Genomic DNA, 20,118 nt, shown 5'->3' with positions numbered 1-20,118 from the left:
ATCCTAACCATTAAGGCCCATTTGCTGAAACTAGTCGTAAATTTTGATCTTAGCTAGGCCGAACATACACCGAAAAAAAAACCAATATCAATTTAACATTTTTTAAATATCAAATTAACATTTTTTAAATATCAGCCAAAAATGCTCTATAAAATGTGTTTTATGATATTTAAAATGTTAAAACAACATTTTTATTATCAGGATGATATTTAAATGTCACATTTTGGAAATTTTTTTTGATATTTTATTATCATTTTTTCATATCAATTTCTCATTCCAAATTATTGAAAAATATTAAATAAAAAATTCTTAATGTGTACTAATTTAAAGTCGCTTTGTGTTTTTTCTAAGTAAAATGTATGATTTACTGAAAAAATTTGATCGGCACTAAGATTTTACTTCTCATAGTTTGGGAGAAAATAACAAAACAATTATATCACCTATAATAGAAAAAATAATATCACCATTATTTTGTAAAGAATATTTCCTTTCAGTAATGTTTTGAAAAAAGAGAGAAAAATTCTTAAAATAATAAAAATAATAAAAATGAAAAGGAAAGAAATAGGTTTCATTATAATAAACTAAAACGTAAAATCTAGTCAATATTGATATTTTAATTGTCAAAGTGAAATTTTCACTATCCACTTAAACTAAAAAAAATGTCAAAATGATATTTTAATTGTCAAAGTAAAATTTTCACTATCCCACCTGAAATTAAAAAATGTCAAAATGATATGATAAAATATCAAAATTGATATTTTAATTGTTGGACGACTTTTGTCACTGAAAAATGTTATTTGATAGCTGTTATTATCAAATTTTTTTTTCGGTGTAGCTCTTATGTTTTACTTAGTTTATTCTAAGTTTCTAAAAAAATTTTATGTTCAACCTAGCACTGATTGACTTTCATGCGAGAAATCCCTGAGAACTTCAAATTAATTTGTCAAATCGATATAAACGTCAGTTAGTTTTTATTTGTTTTTGAGAAATTTTAGCAATATACAAATTGTTAAGAACGCCTTTAAATTAATGGAAAAAGGTAAAAATAGTGAAAGCCCAGTAAAACTTGCGTTTTAATTAATAAATGGAATAATTTTAGTGAATGTGTTTGTGTTTTGTGAACGTATGTGTGTGTCAAAATAAGTGTCGAAAAAAAAACAACAAAAGGGTGAACATTCTCTCAAAAAATTTTTCAGAGAATTTTTTGCGTTTGCAGATGGTTAGGATTTATAAAAGTAAGTCAACTCATATTGCTATACTTAATTTTTGTCCATTTTGGTACCAACGCATCATTTTTTTAGCTATATTCTCTCTTTTTTCTCAAATAAATATGCTTAAGTAGAACGTAAACTACTTATGATCTACTATTTCTTCCCCCTAAGTTATGTTTAACTTAGAGGAATTTATGACCTAGTTTGAAGTTCGTGCAAATCGTAATGTAGAACTTAGGGCTTTACGATTCACTTAAATATTTAAGTTTCGTTTCAGCAAATGGGCCTAAGATCTGTGTTGAAAGCGGAATAACGGGAATATAGTTTGCAGGTAATTTTTTGTAGATCATACGATTTTGAAGTTCAAAGTAATGAAACTTAAAAAACAGTTCAATTTAATAAGTTTTCTGGTGCTGGATCATAATGTCCATAATGAACTATTGGCCTTATTGGGTGGGTTGTAACTCCACAAATCAATTATGGACTCACAATCCACTCAAATGTGTCAAAACCAGGGTTGCAAAAATAATTTTTTCTATGAATTTGTTTTCCAATACAAATAAAAAAAATATTTATTGCAAATACAAAATTTTTGCAGTAAAAAAAATATTTATTACAACTGAAAAATGTTTGCAATAAAAAAAAAATGTATTGCAAGTAAAAAAATGTTGCATAAAAAAAATGAATTGCAACTGAAAAATATTTGCATTGAAAATATAATTTTGATTGCAAAAAAAAATTTTTTGCAATAAAAAAAAAGATTGCAAATAAAAAATTTTCTGCATTGAAGAAAAAAATGCATTAAATGTTTATTTTTTTTTTATTTTTATATTCGTCGAATTTCTTACAGTTTTGGCTATTTAACATATGTACATTAGCTATTTTACCTATAATATTGAATATGTAAAGCCAAATAGTCAAATATTTTTATTTGCAATAAATATTTTTTTTTAATTTATAAAACTTAATGAAATAATTGAGTTTTAGAAAATTACTTTATTAATTTTTCGAAACTTTCGAAAGTTTAAGCGTTTTTAATTTTTGAAATTTTAACATACCTATATTTTTCAAAAATTGACGCGATTTTTTTAAAACTTACAAAAATTTACATGTTTTTTTTTTTATTTTTAAAAACTATTTTTTATTATTATTTTCATAAATTCATGAGAATTTTTTAGCTATATATACTTTTATGTCCGTTTTGTGTATTTTTTTGTACTAATATTTTAAGAAAGCCAGCGAAGCGAATTAAAAAAGTGAAAGTTCTGCACCATTGTGAATTTTGGTTCCTAGTGGGTTGTTTTTGTAATCGATGGGCTTTAAAACCAAAAAAATATATTAAAAAATTATGATTAAACTTACATACAAATGGTTCAATTTTTAAACTCAAAATTTTGAATAAAAAAAAAAAACATTGCATGGATTAAAAATTCTCAAAAAATGTATTTTTAGAGAAAAATTGGTATTTATTGTTATATATATGCCAAATAACGTAACAAGTTGAAAAAATCAGTTTTAACTCTATTTTGAATATTAAACTTTGAAAAAACAACTTAGTTTAATCATAACTCGGGCTAAAATTTCTATGCAAATGCATTTTTTTTTTTTAATTTAATATGACAGTCAATCGTTAGTCCCTACATATATTTTAACAAACTACTATAATTGCAGACTTTGCAATAAAAGCTTAACAAGTCAAGTCTGGTTGCAGAAAACATATGAGTTGTTAATGCCATAAGTTCGTTATTGAAACGATGCCGATGAAAGGATGAAGGTAGTGGTATATCTAAATATGCAAACATATGGGAGCCATGCATTTATCATCAATCGAATAGTCGTACACTTTTGATTAATTTCAAGTAAAACAGCAAAATAAAGAAGGGAACTTTATTTTGCTATACCTACAAATATTTCATAATATTAAGGTATACACTCCATGAGCTACCCATTTACAATGACGACATAGAAGGAACCCCAAAATAAGTTTCCAATCAGAGCGTCAAAGAAAAATTAGTCCTATCGGTGTAATATATTGGAAAATTATTCAAATCGATTGCATCGCCCCCCCAAATGCCATGCACCCGCACATATTAATGTTACAACATATTGTTGTATAAAAATAAATCATAAATGATAAGTAAAACAAGGAAAAGAAAGGACCTCTTTTACACAGCTCTACCACCAGAGGACGATACAGAGGGTGAGTTAATAAGATGTAGCCGCAGACAGAATAACTTCATTCTCGATATTCAGATATTGCAATTTGATGAGACTCTCCCATTCAGAGATAGGCACGATGATGATAATGTCGATGGAAAGTAAAACGAAGAATAAAAAAAAAAGGAATGGTGAAAAGGACAAAAGAGTGTGGTTTAAAAATTAGAAGCCATTAGCTATACTTTTTTTCTATAGTCCTTATTCACGCTGAAGACATTGCTCCTTGTGCCAAAGAAATTTGAAAAGAAATGGTTGTAGTACCTATAGCATAATGGAAATATTATGAAATGAATATAAAATTATGCAAATTATTCTTTTTACATCCTCCAGATTTTTTGTTCGTGGTTTTTTTTTTTTTGTAAATGTAATGAAAACAAAATGATTACAAATAGATACTCATACTTCGTACAAACCAATATTAGATTTACACAAAATTTATACAAGGTGATAGATATTTGGATTTCGAGGTAGTATGAAATTGTTCGTTTGATGGTTTCTATTTGCTTTTTTCGAAGTTATCATGCGATTATATCTTTTCGGGTACAGCATATCACTTTTACATACGATGTACTTTTTTTTAAGGGCCAATTTTTCAATAGTCAGATAAACCTCAGATAGAGCTTATGGCTAGGAATAAAAGTTTTTTTTATATTGACATTTATTCTTCTGATAGTCTAACTGACGATTGAAAAATCAGGGCTAAGAGTAATAATTTATAAAATAAAAAAATACAAAAGAAAACTCTATTATCTAAAAACGTTTTTATCAACTGATGTAGAAATCCAATTGTATTCAAAAACTTCTATCTTTGGAAAATGGAAAGTCATTTATCAAAGGTAATACATTCTTTATAATGGTACTTTAAGACCAAAATCATATCCATAAAGTTCAAGATGACAAATGTCACTCATAGAATGACTTAACCCTCCATATCCTTCAAACATCTTTTTGCACATACGCACCGCATGCATGAAATAGATACAATTTTTTTTTTATTATTTAATCCGAACAAATGATGTCCAGGACTTTATTCTCGATTGGCTCAAATAAAGTGACATTCGATGAAGCGATTTCCATAAAACACCCATAAAAACCCAATTTAGCACATTTGTTGCGGTCAATCTTGTCATTATTTTGCATTTTCTTCAAAATTGTTATATTCAGAAGCCAAAAAGGTATCCCATATGTGTCCACGTTACGGGGATTCCTCATATCAATGATGACCATAATTAATCATCCAACTGATGCTTATATTGTTGGTGAAGATATGGTTCCGTTTTTTATCAAATCCAATTTGAATTACGATTTTTTTACTCAAAATTAAATACATTATAAGAACAATCTGTTATAAGTAAGTAAGTAAACATCCTTTGGAAGGATGAAAGTCAACGTTTTCTTAGCGAGAGCGCAAAAAATGGGGATGAAGATTTATCTACCAGATTTGTTCCATTCTTCGCGATGGATTTCCGCCAGGGGAGCTATTAAAATAAATTTTCAAAACACAAAATCCTTGTGCGTGATAATGATAATTAATCATAGGACCTTGAAAATACCTATACATTTATTTCGAGTGCTTTAAAGAAGGTGACAACATAAACGACTTCAGCAATTTTTTTCTCATTTGCATAAGCATTTTCATAAGAATAATATTTGTAAACCTTGTTGGTTTTATTGCTGTTGGGAGACTTTTAATCCCTTTTGATATTTTTTTTTTCTTTGTATTTGTTTTTATTAAGAAGAAGTTGAGTTAAAAAAATGTGAAAAAGAGAATTTTTACTTTTGTTAGGAGTTGCAAGGGATGTTAATCTTTAGATTGATGTCGCCGTTTTTGAGTTTTGTTTAAGACGATAAAAAATTTCGAAAAATTGTGACAAAATCTAAATGGTATCAAGAAATATAAATAGGTAAATAGGTATGTTTTTAAGTTTGTATATAAAGCAAGAGTTGATTGTATGCCTAAGCGACATTGCGACATACTTATATGTCCAAGTTCTTAATCAAAATCAAATAAAAAAAAAACATTTTTGGGCCCATCCCAACCAAAAAATAAAGTTTTGTTCTTTTTTTGCTTTACGAATAAAATTTAAAAAAAAAATTGGGCAATATAGTGCAAACAATTTTTGTAATTTGTTGTTTTTTTAAAAAGATTTCTTCATTAGCTTACTACAAAAAAAGGATTACCTTTTAACCTGTTTTAAAAATTTAAATACAAGAAACTGAGAAATACATAGTTTTAGGATTGTTGACATCACCTTATGTTAGATTTTGGATTTAGTCACATGGCTTATGGAATAATTTTCTAATTTTTGTCTTCTGAAATTTAAACATTTTTTAAGGTGGGTATTTTTATGTCAGGAACTTATTAGCTTTATCAATGGCATTGATGAACTAGTCACCTTTTAGTAACTTGCTTCAAATCACCAACATGATCTGTAGTTTCAAATAACAATGAATAACAAACAGAATTCAACCATTAAAATTGTCGGCCAAAAAAATATTACACATACGTCACAGTGACCCAATTATAAAATAATAAGCTGTATATTTTTATTCTATCTCAATTGTTCTGAAATCAGATAAAAGTGCGAGATGAAGTATTTTAAATATTCAAACTTTATGTTAATGTCACTGTGCGTTTTTTTTTAATTAATTTCCATTTGGAACCACTAGAATAAATTCTTATTATTAAAACAGACATAAATCCAAACATTTTAATTTAGAGCAAGTATTGGTTTTGAGTTTAGCAGTTTTTAAATAAATGTAGCGTAAGTAATCTTTAAATGGGTTTTAACTACACTGCACTCCGAAATCCATAAAGGGAAGTACTGAGTGTTGCCGTTGTTTTTTGTGAAAAATTTTAAAATCTGTTAATGTTCAAAATTTATTAAAGAAGTGCGTGTACACTAGGGTGTCCGTTATTTCCCAAAGTGACGTTTTCGGGGGTGACACCCCCCAGATCGAAAGTTTAAGCCCTAAATACGGGGAATTTAGAAAAAAAAATTTTTTTGGGGGTCATTAACCCGTGCCTCTAAGGTCATACTTTCCCCATACAAATTTGTATGGGAAATTTTTAACTCATACATAAAATTTTTTTTCTCTCGAGTTAAATCATCTATTTTTAAAATGTTTGTTGATTCTGGTTGGAAAATAGTTCCTTTAAAAGATTACATTCAATATTTCCCGTTAAAAATTTTTTTTATATTTTATTTCGGTTTTTGAAATTATTAGCTGTTTTCGTAGTTTTTGCTTTCACCTATCACACAATTTTAAATGCAGTTTTATTGTTTTTTAATTCTTTTCAAATATTGCATTCAAAAATTTGTGTATAAATCAAAAATTTTAATTTTTTTTTATTTTTTTTGAAATTTTTGCCGTTTTTATACGTTTAAATTTATTTTTCTCGAACTACAAAAGATATGTTTACAATATTTTTATTGAATTTTATTTAAAAATTATTCACCTAAAAAATTGCATCAAAAAAGTTGCAAACAAGGAAGGGTAAAGTATTTAATAATATTTATTTATTATAAAAACTGCAAAAACTAAAAAAAAAAAAATTCAAAAAATTGAAATTTTTTATTTATTCACAAATTTGTGCATGCAATATTTGAAAAGAATTAAAAAACAATAAAACTGCATTTAAAATTGTGTGATAGGTGAAAGCAAAAACTACGAAAACAGCTAATAATTTCAAAAACCGAAATAAAATATAAAAAAAATTTTTAACGGGAAATTTTGAATGTAATCTTTTAAAGGAACTATTTTCCAACCAGAATCAACAAACATTTTAAAAATAGATGATTTAACTCGAGAGAAAAAAAATTTTATGTATGAGTTAAAAATTTCCCATACAAATTTGTATGGGGAAAGTATGACCTTAGAGGCACGGGTTAATGACCCCCAAAAAATTTTTTTTTGCTAAATTCCCCGTATTTAGGCCCTAAACTTTCGATCTGGGGGGTGTCACCCCCGAAAACATCACTTTGGGAAATAACGGACACCCTAGTGTACACACACATGTACCCACTATTGAAGTTATTTTTCTCACTTACAGGAACTCACTTAGTTGGATCCAGTGGTACCACTTTACTTCAATTGAAGTAGATCTACTTCTTTTTTTCAAAAAAAAAAATTAAATCTACTTCCTACCATCACGAAAATAACGAATTCTACTTCATTTTAAAATCTCTGTTACAATCTGCTTCAAATTATCAAAATATAAGCCAATTCTATTTCTTTTTGCAGAAAACCAAATATTTGACTAAAAATTGTTATAAAATAATGTATTGAAATAATATTTATACCGAAAATATAGAGTTTGAAGGAATTCAAATTTTTGGTTTTAGTTGTTTTTACTAATTAAATTATTTAACTTAAATAAATTTAAGAAAATAATTTCTTTTAAGATGGATTTTTATTAAAAAATGATATTTTGAAATCTACTTCGATTTTTCTCAATCTACTTCCATTTTTTCTTCAAATCTACTTCGACTTTTTTTCTGCAAGTGGTAACGCTGGTTGGATCATACCAAAATCCAACTATTTTACAATTATGAGCACTAGACACCGGGATGAAAAGTCGTCTTTCAGCATTGTATCGAAAGTGAAATAAAAAGTGTATCGAATTGTACTTTTGTAACAGCTTGTTCAGTCGGTTGTCGTGTTGTGGTATCTTCCAAGCAAAACTCTGACACAAAAGGATATTTTAAATAGTAGTTTTATTGAACAATCGAGGATGAATAAAATAACAAAGTTTGGTACTACTTCTATTGAAAGAGTAATTAGGAGGCTTTGAATTTTAGAAAATAAAAATAAATAATTATAAAAAATTAAAATTATAGTCAAAGGCGACATTGATTTCAAATTTATATAAAAATAAAATATAAAAATAATAGGCAAAGGTGGTACTGCATGCTAACAACAATAATGTGTTGTTACACTTTTTATTATTTCAAAAGAATAATATAAAAAATATAATTTTTAATGAACGAATAACTTTATGATTACCTAACCATGAGTTCGGAAGAAACATTTTTGAGGACATTTTTGATTTTTGTTCTTGCGTGGTACAGCGAAAAGAAGTAAATCGTTTACAACTGCAAAACACTGATGTCTTATTAAAACTCAATAGTTTGATTTACCTGAAGAGAAAAAGCGCTCGGTGAGTGAATCTGTATATTTGCAGATTTATTGCAAATTCCAAAATTCCACCTATAATCTAATCGGCAAAAGCTATTAAACTGAGGTCATAGGTCAATTTTTCAAAAAATGAAAATAACATGAAAAACCTCACATGTAAGAAAAAAATGGGGTCTATCATGAATAAAAATTTCTCTAGAAATATTCCCTTTGTTTCAAATACATGTTAACGAAAATGATCATGAAAAGTTTCCTTTTAATTTATTTTTATACGCAATAAACTTCCAGGGGAATTTAACTGTCATTTCATATGAAATTTTCTTCAATGAAAATAGATTTCGTGGGAGATTTTTGATTCTTTCAACTTTTATTCAATTTAATTTGTTTTAATTATTTTTCCTTTCCTGGAATATAATTATCATGATTCAGATTGATTCAGAGCAAAAGAAATATTCCGAGGGAAACAAATTCCTCTGTAGATTCACGGTAGGGCGTAAAGCAAATTTGTTTTCTTCGAAGAAAATTAAATAAAGATTTTAAATTCACCCTTTAATATTCTGTACAAGCCAAGAGTATGGTTGACTTATATTGCTGTTTTAACTAAATCTTAGAAGAATCGAATAAAACAAATTATGCAGAGTACCTACCTATTATGAACAGTAAACAGTACATTGATTAAGCGGAGGGACAAAACTGTATCGAATTTAGTAAAAGTGAATTTGTGATTTGTGTACTTTATCAAAGCCAAGTGTGCAACCCAGCTAGAAGGTGCTACTTGCTAATCCCTTTGACATAATGACATTTCTTTTTCAAAAAGTAAATTTTCATACTCCAACGCCACGAAAGAAATAAGTAGGTACAACTTCAAAAATAAAAAAAAAACATATCCATTTTTCTTGAATTAAGTTTTTATAATACTAACACAGAAGTTTCTTTTAAATGTGCAAGTCCCAGCAAAATAGTCTTAAGTTTTCGGTAGTTGCATTTAATAAATACACACCTATCCCCGAAAATTTCAAAGACTTCTTATTCTCTTTTAATTTAACATCCAAATTTATCTCAAATTAAAATGAAAACACATAGAAGCCTTCACAGTCGCAAATCCCCAGCGACACCTTCAAAACAGTCGTCAAAATAAAATACCAATCTGCATTCATTACGATAAGGACTATAGTTTCAGTTTAGCAAGTTAACGATTTCCTTCGCATCATGAGGCTCTTAACCACCACCATGTTTCCAATAATAAAGCAAAGTCATAAAATCAAATAGTCCTGATCGAATTTCAACCGGAACAAATTTCTTCTAGCCCTGAAAAAAGCACCCCTTTATGGAAAGAACACAACAAACTATACAATACATTCTTTCAAACAGTCCTCCATCTCATCTACCACAGTAACATTTACCAGCTTGTGTCCTATACTTTTGAATTTGAAATAGCTCTCAAGGATTTAATAAGACAGGATATTCTCGCATAATTTTTCTATAATCGCAATTCCTCGGGTCTCTTTATATGTGGATCAGTATGAATGAGCTTCTAAATGCTTTTGGTCATTTGAATGTGGATGCCATAAAGATAAGATGCGGTCAAGGCAAGAGCAATTTGGGTTTCATCCTCAATTGAGTTTCAATTGTTTCTGGACGTTCTGGTGGAACCGTCTTTGAGTTAGATTATGGGACGCGATTCGAAAGGGTCACTGCGGGTGGAATGGTTGTTGCCTAGTTATGTTTTGGATTATTTTTCTGTGACAAAATATTACGCATACACTTTTTTGTAAAAGTGTACCCTTATTGATAATAATCAGAAATAATGTAAAAGATATTGTCATTTTTATTGCGGTTTGTTTCGTTCTCTTTTTCTTTTATTTTCGAATTGTCCTCTATTCATTTATTATGTTTGCAATAATGTAATGTTAGAAAACATTTGTTTCAAATTCATAGATTCTGTTTGTGGACTTTTATTGTTTTCTGATATAAGATTTGGCTGGTAGAATTATTTTTATAATGGTAAACTGACTGGTCTAAGTACGGGCTGCTAATTTTTAGTTTGAATTGAAGCTATAACGAAGCAGTTATTTTTATTTAGGGGGGGGGACTTGATTAGAGGGTGTTAAAAAATGCGACTTTTCCTAAAAGTCTATGCAGAACAAAAGAAATTGCAATTGCATTTTATATATGTACATACATATCGAAATGAGGCTTTGTCATGTTCCCTAAGTCTAAAGACCTCAGTGGTTAAAGTGCGGTCTGTACCTGTACTGGTAACATTTATTTGAAGAAAAATTTCAAAAATCACATCTTGAAGGACAATGTTTGCCACTAATCGGCCTACATGTTTGGACTTAAATCAATCGCAAAGTGAAGAAATAAATCGATTGCGAAGAGACTGACAAAATTTGAAAAACAATGAGCCGTATGCATAAAAGGTAGCATATGCTTTTACTAGTAAATTTTAATAGTATTTACTACTTTCCATATGCATAAAAAACAAAGTAAATGCTGAAAAGGTAGTATTTACTAGAAGAATAGTATTTACTAGTTTTGGATGAATTTTTATAGTAAATACTGGTTTTGGTATGCATAAAAACCTAGTACGAACTTTTACTTTCTAGTATTTACTGCTAATTTTTCAAGTTTCTAAATACCAACTTGAACATTTACTAGTAAAAACTTTCTCATGTTAAATGCCGACATCATCAGTCGCGACTTTACTTTCAGAGCAACCGGTTTGCAGAGGATTTATTTCGAATATTAAAATGGCAGCTTTTTTCAATTTAAGATCTGAAAAAAAATTATAAACAGCGAAGAACGCCCGCGAATAATAATTTTAAAATGCTCTACCGTTTTTAATTGAATCTGATAAATTTATTTATCCCTTTTACAATAAAAAAAATCTCAAGGTTCTTAATCTAAAAGAAGGGTAGGAGCAACGTGAAGTAAATTATGTGTACTAATATTAAAATGCTTTTTTTCGGCATTTGTCCCAAGCGTATAAAACTCCTTAACCGCCTTAAACACCAGTTGTTATTATCAACAAATTGTAATACAAAAAATTGGTTACAAAAGAAGAAAATTATAGAACGTTAAAAGTACAGAACAAAAAAAAGCAACATCATTTATGTAGGTATCTAGTATATACTATTACTTTCAGATAAACTAGTAGTATTTACTTGGATGAATCCAGTATTTACTACTAGTTTATACTAGCTAGTAGAAACTGAGGTTTATGCATACCGAATGTAGTAAATACTATTAGTTTCAGCTTCTACTAGTAGTAGGTACTAGTATTTACTATAAACCTATTTGAGGCATATGCATAAAAAAAAGTAATTACTAGTAGTAAAAAGTAATCCGGAAGGACAGTAAAATTTGAGTGACAAATGAGTTAAATATCTCCAACCTGCTCTAATAGTACCGGTATGAGTTTGGTTGCTGCATACTGTGAAATGAAAGGCACATCGAAATGTTTCTTTTAGATTTCAGCAGCATACTAGGTTTTATCTTGTAACAACAAACGATTTCTAATAATAAAAATAATAAATAAAAGCGATCGTTTGTTGTTGTATACACTATAAAATGTTAACTAACTTAACATACTTAGGCCTACCTCCGTTTAAGGTTTGATGCTTTGACTATACAATACTTCTCTCCAATACATGAGAAGTTATATGCAGAACTAAAACGTTTTTTTTTTTTTTTGAAACCGTATAACTATTAGGGTACCACGTCCTTTTCTTTAAAAATACGAATACCCAACCATTCCTTAAAAATTTGAAAATTTAATGTTTTAACTTGTAGGAAATTGAGTCCGTCAAGGCGTCAATAATTCTAAATTATTTTCTTTTTGACTCGCATAAAATTCAGGTGAGCTGTACAAATTAAAAAAAAAAATACACTCAAACTTGCGTGTATTTTGTATGGAGAGTTTTCAAACGCGGAGAGCGATTGTGGATAAACAGAAATAGTTAGCCAGAATTACTGATCTCTATTGCCATAGACAAATGTTGTACTTAATTGTGAACCCGTGCATTATAAAAAAGAAAGGAAATGTTTACACTGTGTTACAAAATAAAAATCATGTCAATTACTTTGGAAGTGACCTACCAGAGGTTGTAGGTTTTACTGAGTACTAAGGTGGAGCGATTTTATTTAAATTTTTTATTTTCGGATTGGCATAATAATAAAAAGTTGTGGTTTTTATAAACGAACAAAACTGTATAATTTAAATTTTTTAATAATTTCATTTTGAGGTGCCCCAAGCCCTCTGAATGGTTAAAAAGGGGAATTTTTGACCTTTAAATTAAATGGGGAAAAATAAGGTTCAATATAAATTTTCTTTTAAATTCATGTTTCACTGACTGTGAAACTTGAAAAAAATAAGTTACTTGACTTTTCGTAGGCCCTCAAAATTTCAAGTTATCGTCAAAAAACAGTTCTTTATGTGATATTGTATCTAATATGGCATGGTCTCTGGTGCATCTAGTGTCATTTTCAATTGGAGTCAAACAATAACAAATTGTCAATGAAAACAAATAATTAGCATTGAATCTTCTCATGCGAAAACAAGTACACGATAACGTATTGCCAATGTAATACTTTAAAGTTATCTGCAAATTAAGGAGTTCACAAACGTCAAAACATGTACCTACTGTTGACCCTGCTGATGTCTATACCTACTACACAGCGCTGCCACCCCAAAGATAATTGAGCGCAGTATATTTTATGAAAAAGCGCAGTAGATTGCAATATACCGCAGTAGATTTTTAAATATACAAAACATTCAAATCACAGAAATATATTTTACTACAACACAAATCAAACAATTAGCTCAATAGTAAAAAAAAAAAAACAGCTTTATCTTCGGTTCCACGTCATTTCACATCATTTTTTTCGCCCGAAATCTTAACAGGTATTGCAAGTTTCACTTTTCACCAGTAGCCAAAATAAAACTGAGCTAAAAGATGTCGGTAACTTCTCGAATTACCTGAAAAAGAGTTAAAAATACGGCTAGTTTCCCGAACATAAACAACTTTTCGCCCGCAACTCAGAAGTAACAAGTGAAATTCAATTTTTCGTTTGGAGTTTTGTTCACGTAAAACTCACGATAGGGCTGCATTTGAATTTTTCAGTGAATACATTTAGAGTGAGTTAACGTGGCTCAGTATTTAAAATTTTGAAATGGACAACAATAGGTACTATTAATATTTTTAAAAGGGGAGTAGATTCGTTTTGCTGCGCAGTAGATTTTCATTTGGGCTAAAACGCAGTAGATCTACTGCTAAAGGAGTAAGGTGGCAGCCCTGCTACTACAGTGGATAGTGAAATGATACAAAAACATTGACTCTCATAGAGGAATTGTTAGTAGTCTAGTATAATGCCGATTTTTCACTAGTCGATTTTAGCCTCACGATATTATGTCGCACGGCTTAAGTCAAATAGGATTTTTCTATGGGGATTGTCACTTTAGTCACATGCGACTTACACTCACACGAGTCGAAAAGCTTCGCCGCACGGCAAAAATCGACTCGTGAAAAGTCGGCATTACTTTGCTATCTATATTTATAAAAAACTAAATTCTGTAGCAAAACGTCAATGCTTATATTTAGAGCTCTTGATTTCGACCGGGTAGTACCCGTCCTCACAAATACCCGGGTACTCGGGTACCCGAGTTTTCGGGTATTACTCGAGTACCCGGGTACCCGGGTATTCGGGTACCCGGGTAGTTCGGGTACCCGGTAGTTTCATGTATTATAATACCCGAGTACCCGGGTACAATAAAGCCATTTGTTTGTTTTATTTGGAAGCGTTTGATTTAAGAGTATTAGGGCCATGGGATCTATGAAGGGTGGAAAATTTTTTTTTTACCAAAAACCAAAAATGATTGGTATATTCTAAGCTTCAATTTAAGACAGTAAACACTAAAGTTAGGTGTGTTTTTTTGTTTATCTATATAGATTTTGTGCAAAACAACGACATCGGGATTTTTGAAATCCATGAAAACATTTGGCACCACTGTACATACACTTTGGCAGCTGTCTGTCAAAAATGTTGCTGCTGTTTTTTTTTTTTTATTTTAACTCCGAAGTGGGGAGGCCATTACATCCATGTTGGAAACAAAAAAAATTTCACAAAAAAACAAAAAACATTTGTATGGCCATGGCATCCATGTTGGATTCAAAATTTTTTTTTCACAAAAAACCAAAAATCATTGGTATATTCTTAGCTATATTTTAAGCCCATAACCATTAACATTAGTTGCGTCGTTCTTGTGCTATAAGCGTTTGAAGGTTTTTTTTTCGATTTTTAAAAAATCAAAAGTGGAAACTTTTTTATTTTTATTTCTAAGTTTTCGAAAAAACTTTGGAAATTTTATATATATATTTGTTCAACAATCTTATCATTATCCATTTAAGACTTTGATCTGAAAAATGCATTGCGTATATCTCGAAATATTAACATTTCAATACAACCATGTCAAACAAATTTTTGATTATTTTTTTCTATGAGAGCTTTTTTCAAACCTCATTTTCTCCGCTTTTTTTTTTTTACTTAATATTTTGGAAAATTTTTAAAAATCAAAATAAACAAAATGAAAGGTATCTTTGCACACGGCAAGGAACCTTTTCCGGTGGGCATAGTTCGGCCACCCAGAGAAATGGAGACGATGCGGATATTGCATCTTTTGATTTTTGATAGTAAACCAAGTTAAAACTCTTTTTGACGACAATTCTTCGCTTTGACTGGAGAACTGCTTTGAATTTATTTTTGCCTTCAATCTTATACCTATGGTGTGTTATTTACCGTTTAAAATGCTCAGTATCAACAATTTCCCTAACAAATACTTTTTTTTCTTTTGATACCCGAGTACCCGGGTACCCGGGTATTCGGGTAACTAAACAACCGGGTACCCGGGTACTCGGGTACCCGAATACCCGGGTACCCGGCTACCCGAGTAATACCCGAAAACTCGGGTACCCGGGTACTCGGGCGAGTACTCGGGTATCCGGGTATCAAGAGCTCTACTTATATTCTATATAGATCTTATTCTTCTTATAAATTGCAAGATATTCAATTCAAATAGTTCTTAAAACTGTTATACTGTGTATAGAATCCACTTTTTTACAATCCACTTTCTACTCATTTGTCACACTCTTGAACGCATCCTATGTTTTGTTTTCCCTTCGATCTACTTTATGTTTGATCTATGTGAAAAAATAACAAACTTTTGACGTTTCATCTGGAAGAACACTCAACAAGAACAAGAATTTTAAAAGTTGGCTGATGTAATTGGTGCAAATAATTTCCATTATCTGCATCGTGGCAGGTGTTATTCCTATAAAGCTTGTTTTTATAAAATCATTATCATTCGCAAAAAGCCCTCGTCCGCGACTATACAGAGGCGGAAAAAGAAACACCGGTATAAATTGAATTCAACTTAACCATTTATTATAAAATACTTAAAAAACAAACGATGTGTGGAATATTTGCTATATTCTCCAAAAACGGAGAACCCATTTTACCAAGAAAATTCAACACTCGACCTGAAAGTCTGCGCCAAGTTGCCACTCGACAAAGTCAAAAACAACGCCATCGCGGTCCCGATTTTACCGGAGTCGAAATCATTCAAGATCATGGCGTTGCTTTGGTCCATGAAAGAGTCTGCATTGTCGGTGTCCATACCGGCCATCAACCATTCAGATCCCAAGATGGAACTGTTTTCATGATTGCCAATGGCGAAATCTACAATTATTTAGAGCAAGCGGCTGAAATTGCCAAGAAACGAGGATCCTATCAGCCAAAGAGTGATTGCAATGTCATTATTGAACTCTACGAAGAATACGGAGAAAATCTATTTGAATACGTTACTGGAATGTTTGCCATTGCTTTGTACGATACCAAAACAAAAACCATTCTTTTAGCTCGTGACCCATTCGGTATTATATCCATGTACTATGGAGAAGATGAATATGGTAACATTTGGGTCTCGAGCGAAATGAAATGTTTGGTTGGGGTTTGTCGAAAGATTGAGAACTTCCCTCCAGGGGTTATGCGATTCGGCAAAGCCGGAGCTCTTAAAGATAAAAAGTTCTTCCAACAAAGTTGGCAGACAAGCATTCCAAGAGATCCCACTGATTTGTCAGTTTTACGACAAACTTTTATCTCGGCTGTAAGAAGTCATCTTCATTGTGATTGTCTCTATGGAGCTCTTCTGTCGGGTGGGGTTGATTCTAGTCTTGTTGCATCGATTGCCACGAAGATTATTCGTGAAACCGATCCCAGTTTTCGATTGAAGACATTCTCTGTTGGACTTGAGGGTGCTCCTGACTTCAAGTATAGTAGAATGGTGGCAGATTATATAGACAGTGATCATACTGACGTTTTCTTTACAATTGAACAAGGTACGTAGTGGATGCGTATGGGTTTGTTTCGCTTTTCTTATATCGGTTTTTGGTTGTTTCGTCTTATTCGATTCGGTATTTTGTTGTTTAGTTTTTCAATAAATTTTACTTGTTTCGTGGGCTATAGGTCTTTCTTCAATATATTCTAATTCGTACTAGTCAACGTTTCAAGTATGCTTATACCATTCTTCAGGACTAATATTCGTGTTAAATATATGTTAACCACTAAGGTTTCTAAACTTCTTTGCCTTTGTTTTTAATATTTTAAAATTTCAACAATATTGAAGTCTTGAAAAAGACTTTCGTTTTATCAAAATTTCAAAATTTTACTGAAAAAGGTCGTGAAAGGAGTAATTAATTAGTTTAGTTTTTAATTTATTTCATTTTTTCTTATTTCGATAAATATTGGAGTAACTAAAGCTTAAAAAATGGGTTTATTAGGGAACCTGGCCGAACACCTTAGATTTTGATGATCTTTTATTTCAAACTTTGGTAATTAAAAATACTTTAAAGTCTAAAGATTAAAAATTGCCGGTGCTACCGTTTTGATTTTTTAAACTTAATTGACAAAAAATTAATTGATGTCCAGGAAATTAAAGAAAAAAAAAATATATTGGAGTGAGGGACAATCTTCTATCGTTTAAGCGATAGATACAATTTTCTTATTAACACAAAAAAATATTTGAACACAACGGCAACACCTACAACATTTAAATATACATTTTTTAAAAGCTAGAAGCTTATTTATATTTTTAAAATTAAAATTAAGTAAATTAAATGAAGGGCTTTTCAAAAGAATGGTTGAATTTTTGAAAAAAAAAAATATTGAAAAAATTTTAACGTGTATTTAAAACTTTTTCGTAATATAAAATGCATTTCTTTTTCAAATTTTTTAGGCCATGTTTATTATGGTTTGAAATTAAAGAAGGTTAAGGTAAAGGTCAATATGTATTACAGTTTATGAAAAAAATAAAAAGTATTTCATTTTCGAAGAAACTATAACTTCGCCTTGTATTTTCTTGTTTTTCATTTTTTCGCATTTTTATTAATAGTCAAATAATTTATTTTGTTTAAGTTACTAAAGAACAAGAAAATACAAGGCGAAGTTATAGTTGACCAAATAAAAGATAGCGAACTAATTAAAAATTATTGTGTGAATAACGAAATAACAGAAATCGAAGTAAAACAAAACGAAACAATAGGCAGCCGTAGTGGATACGTGTCCACTTAAAAAGCAATTTTAGTCAAGTAGTTGGTCTCAAACACTTTTAAGATAACGATTCTATTATTTCTATGACTATTTAAACTAAAACATCTTTATTCAACAGGTATTGATTGTATTAGAGACATCATTTTTCATCTCGAGACATATGACGTGACAACAGTACGTTGTAGTATTCCTATGCTCTTGCTGACGCGTTACATCAAAAGTACTGGCATCAAGATGATTCTATCGGGTGAAGGAGCCGATGAGATTTTTGGCGGGTATTTATACTTTTTCAATGCTCCTGATAAGGAGCAATTCCATCAAGAACTCGTGACTCGAGTAATGAATTTATGCATGTCGGATTGTTTGAGAGCAAACAAGGTATCCCTGGCCAAAGGTGTTGAACTTCGAGTTCCATTCTTGGACACCGAATTTGTCAATTATGCCATGTCTATTCGGCCGGAAGATAAAATACCCGGCAAGTTGAACTCCTTCGAAGGTGTTCAAGCGCATCGAATTGAAAAGCATATTCTACGCAAAGCTTTCGGTGAAGGCTATTTGCCTGATGAGGTTCTCTGGCGTCAAAAAGAACAATTCTCCGATGGAGTTGGTTATAACTGGATCGATACGATTCGTGGACATGCATCTTCTCAAATAAACGATGATGAATTTGCCAAGGCAGCTGAATTGTTTCCAATCAATACACCCACTACTAAAGAGGCATTTTACTATAGAGAAATTTTCGAAGAACTATTTCCTGGTGATGATGCTGCAAAAACTGTTAAACGATGGGTGCCACGTCAAGATTGGGGATGTCCGGAAGATCCATCTGGTAGAGCTCAGGCAATGCATGCAAAGACAACTGAAGACAAGAAATAGAATTCTATCTCATTCATGTTCCTTATACATATTTATACTTTTAAAGTACAAATCTCATTTACAGCTTTACTATACTCATAGAATATTCATGTTTTTATAGAAAATGTTTGTTAAGTTTAAGAAAATTAAAAAATGCTATAGATTCCTTCAAAATTTGTAGAAAGAAAAAATAATAATAAAAACATTTGTTAAGTACCTTAGAAATGGGTAAAAAACATAACAATAAAACTCAAATATTTATGTGAAATTATGTAAATAATTTTGTTTGATTTAAGTCTACCAGATTATTATGATGTTATGTATTTCTATAAACACAAATGTTGGCACGTGTACGTGTTATGGTTTATCAGTTTAACATTGCTAGATTGAAAAAAAAAAAAATAAATAAATAACAAACTGAACATATTTTTTAATGGATTCTCGGGTTGTTTACCTCGAGTTATTTGCTCTGTTATCTCTTTAGTCTAGTCTGTTTGCAGTGACCTTGGTTTTGTGATCTAAGTGAGGTAGACGATGAAGTGAAGCTTGAAAGATTCTTTCAATTTTAAAACAGATTGATATATAACTTGACATAAATAATGAACTTTAACCTTTGAAATGATTACATATTAACATTTACAATCGTTCTAAAAAAAAAATATCCCACTAGAAATCGATTGAGATAGATCAGAATCTTTTCGGTTTTTGTTCGTTTGAACGAGAATGTATGCAATATTGCCACATAGTTTTAATTGGGCGTTATCGGGTCATCCAATAGGTGATTGTAGCATCAGTTTCAATTTGATATATGTAGTTTAAGCTTTGCAATCATGTATATGTAGGTATATTTTTAAATAGTCCAATAAATAAAATTATTAATTTGAAAGAATTTAAATTTATCAACAGTTGAGGTAAATGTACTTTTTCACGACCACTATGGGAGAGCTGAGGCAGTGACCCGAAAAGAAAAATCCAGGTGTTGTAGTCTGGATTTGAATGGGGACAGTTCATCGGAGTACTATTACGCCATTATGTCTAAAGACCCGTTTTCTTAAAAAGCGCTTCTACGGTTCCGACGAAAACGATCAAT

The 20,118-nt window shown here is 30.3% G+C and overlaps 1 protein-coding gene across 1 annotated transcript; it reads left to right on the top strand.

Moving 5' to 3' along the window:
• Positions 1 to 15,805: 15,805 nt before the first annotated feature.
• LOC129910711 (uncharacterized) lies at positions 15,806 to 19,299 on the top strand. Its single transcript, XM_055988200.1, has 2 exons — positions 15,806 to 16,963; positions 18,292 to 19,299. The coding sequence occupies exons 1-2, from the start codon at positions 16,036 to 16,038 to the stop codon at positions 19,047 to 19,049; spliced, it is 1,686 nt and encodes a 561-aa protein (XP_055844175.1). The 5' UTR covers positions 15,806 to 16,035; the 3' UTR covers positions 19,050 to 19,299.
• Positions 19,300 to 20,118: the final 819 nt, after the last annotated feature.

This window comes from Episyrphus balteatus, chromosome 2 (genome assembly GCF_945859705.1).
Source record: "Episyrphus balteatus chromosome 2, idEpiBalt1.1, whole genome shotgun sequence".
NCBI classification, from domain to species: Eukaryota; Metazoa; Arthropoda; class Insecta; order Diptera; family Syrphidae; genus Episyrphus; species Episyrphus balteatus.
Note: the sequence above shows the minus strand (reverse complement) of the source record. Positions and strands in the feature narration are given on the sequence as shown.